The sequence below is a fragment of the Primulina eburnea genome, chromosome 1 (genome assembly GCF_022965805.1).
Source record: "Primulina eburnea isolate SZY01 chromosome 1, ASM2296580v1, whole genome shotgun sequence".
In the NCBI taxonomy this organism is placed as follows: Eukaryota; Viridiplantae; Streptophyta; class Magnoliopsida; order Lamiales; family Gesneriaceae; genus Primulina; species Primulina eburnea.
This window is the reverse complement of record NC_133101.1, coordinates 53,695,693-53,698,334: the sequence shown is the minus strand read 5'-3', so window position 1 is coordinate 53,698,334 and position 2,642 is coordinate 53,695,693. Positions and strand designations below refer to the sequence as shown.

The 2,642-nt window shown below is 43.0% G+C and overlaps 1 protein-coding gene across 1 annotated transcript; it reads left to right on the top strand.

Moving 5' to 3' along the window:
- LOC140812536 (11S globulin seed storage protein 2-like) lies at nucleotides 1-1,915 on the top strand. The gene is made up of 4 exons (XM_073170835.1): nucleotides 1-339; nucleotides 433-710; nucleotides 822-1,250; nucleotides 1,336-1,915. The coding sequence occupies exons 1-4, from the start codon at nucleotides 48-50 to the stop codon at nucleotides 1,717-1,719; spliced, it is 1,383 nt and encodes a 460-aa protein (XP_073026936.1). The 5' UTR covers nucleotides 1-47; the 3' UTR covers nucleotides 1,720-1,915.
- The last annotated feature ends 727 nt before the right edge of the window (nucleotides 1,916-2,642 follow it).

The window sequence follows — 2,642 nt, the reverse complement described above, 5'->3', positions numbered from 1 at the left end:
AATCTCCCATCTCCTACCATACTGTAAGAACTGTTTGGTTTTTGACAATGGTGCCCAGGTTTCTGCTAGCACTGTCCCTGTCACTTCTGGTTTCATCATCATTTGGCGAGAGAACCCCTTTCCAGCTGACTGAGAAGCAGCAATGCCGTTTGCAGCGCATCACGGCGGCGCAGCCCTCCAAGAGGATCAATTCTGAAGGCGGGGAGACCGAGTTATGGAACGAAAGAGATGACCAGTTCCAATGTGCTGGAGTAGTTGCCATGAGAAACATCCTCCGGCCTAATGCGCTCTCTTTGCCCAATTTCCATCCCTATCCCCGCCTTGTTTTCATCGAGCAAGGTACATTTTTTTTTTATCTCCTTTAATTACTTAGTACCCCGTGTCTATATCGAATTATCGATGAGTAAAGAAAATGGGATTGTTAACTTGCAGGTTATGGGTACATAAGTGTAACTTACCCTGGCTGTGCGGAAACATACCACGCAGAAAGTTCTCAGAGAACACGCGAAAGCAAAGAAAAATGGGAGACAACTGAGCGAGGAAGTGAAAGGGACTTGCACCAGAAAGTGCACCGTATTCGTAAAGGAGACATCGTCGCCATTCCCGCTGGTGCAGTACATTGGTGCTATAACGCTGGAAAAGAAGATCTTGTTGCCATTTCTATCAATGATCTCAACCATCAGGCCAACCAACTTGACCAAAAATTCAGGGTATATATATATATATATGACAATTTAGGATTCTGTTAATTTCCATGCATGTTTATGCTCGTACAATGGAACTTTCTTCCGAGTGATTGATTAATGTTTTAAATGATGAAGGCGTTTTATTTGGCTGGCGGAGTACCGAAAAAGGGGCAGCAAGAAGGAGGCAGATTTGAAGAAGAAACATTCCACAACGTTCTCAAGGAATTCGATACAAACCTGTTGGCCGAGGCATTCGATATGCCCGAGGAGATTGTGAGACAGATGCAAAAGGGTGGCGAGGAGCGAGGACTCAGCGTGATTGCCCAAGAAAAGATGAGCTTCATCAGGCCTGATGAACAAGAAGAATGGGGAAAGCATGAAGAACGATACGATAACGGGCTGGAAGAAACTTACTGCTCCATGAAAATCAGCACAAACGTTGAGAGCCGGAGAGAAGCCGATATATACTCCAGGCAAGCCGGAAAACTAAACGTCGCTGACAAACATAAGCTTCCTATACTCAAGTTCTTGGACATGAGCGCTGAGAGAGGCGATCTATTCCCGGTAATCAACCAAAATTTTCCGCTGCCTACTCTTAAATTAAATAAGGATTACTTGCAAAGTATAATAATATTTTGGGTTAATTCAGAACGCGTTACTGAGCCCGGATTGGTCCATGCAAGGCCACACAATTGTGTATGTGACCCGAGGAGATGCTCAAATACAAATCTCGAACCACAATGGGGAAACCCTGATGAACGACAGGGTTAACAAGGGCGACATGTTTGTGGTTCCTCAGTACTACGTCTCCACCGCACGCGCAGGAGAAAGCGGCTTCGAATGGGTGGCCTTTAAGACAACAGGATGGCCCATTCGCAACCCTCTTGCTGGTTACACCTCCGTGATCAGAGGCTTGCCGCTACAAGTCATAACCAACTCATATCAGATTTCACCGAAACAGGCCGAAGAGTTGAAGATGAATAGAGGCGGACAGAGTTTCTTGATGTCCCCCGGCCGCGGAAGGCAATTTTAGAAGGGATTTGTACGTACGTTGTAGTAACTAATGCTGGCACGTTACTTGTATTTCTTGGCGCACGCGACTAAATTTTATGTGAGCAAAACCTAGCTATGGTTTGGCATGGTGGCTGTAAGAATAATCCTGTGCGGGAGACCAAGTGTTGTCAGCGCGTTATTAATAAAGTGCAGGTTTTTCCTTTTCAATAAATAAATTCGTGTGCATTTGTGGGAAATATTAATTTCATTTTTTTTCTTTTTGTTGTTCATTAATTTTATTAATGTGGGGTGAATTGAGTGAGTTGGTTCGGGACAATCCATCGGATTTGATAAATTTTCTGTTTAAAGAAAATGAGCGAATCTTTGTATGATATGGTTGCAATCGTAACTTGCAAACAAGGAAATAAATTTGTGAACGGGCGTCGAAAGGGTGTTTGGTGTGGTCACTCTGATACTTAAATCAGTCAAGGATGCAAAAAAAAAAATAGCTACGTATATGTGAATATACGTGAATGTCTAAGTGCTTAGAAACAAAAAATATTCGGCCCCCTCAAATGAAATATATACCTCCTAGAAAATCTCATGATTACTTTTACCTTATTTTCAGTACACACTAGTTAATTAGGATAAGGTGATTGTTCATACCTTACCTCTGATAATTTTTCTAACACGCCAATTCTTGGGTTATGACAGTAATGATTTTCAAGTATAAGGTAGCTCATACTGGTGCACTCGAGTGGGGTGCTATTTTCGAGATAGCTCGGGTAGAAAGCCTCCCGGGAGTTTGTATGAGAGCCCAGGTTTTTAGTAGCTCGGGGAGAAAATGTCACAGGCATCCACCTGCTCTGCTTCTGAAGAATTCATCTTGTAAATTTACCCTAATTTGGGCTATCCATGTAATATCTCGGGTCATTCATTACCCGCATTTTAATGGGGTATCAT

What these genes read in the sequence shown, in the direction of transcription:
- LOC140812536 (XM_073170835.1), top strand. Translation starts at nt 48, where the DNA reads ATGGTGCCCAGGTTTCTGCTAGCACTGTCCCTGTCACTTCTGGTTTCA. An exon ending in CCTTGTTTTCATCGAGCAAG is followed by an intron (nt 340 to 432) that starts GTACATTTTTTT and finishes GTTAACTTGCAG; the next exon opens with GTTATGGGTACATAAGTGTA. An exon ending in AACTTGACCAAAAATTCAGG is followed by an intron (nt 711 to 821) that starts GTATATATATAT and finishes TAAATGATGAAG; the next exon opens with GCGTTTTATTTGGCTGGCGG.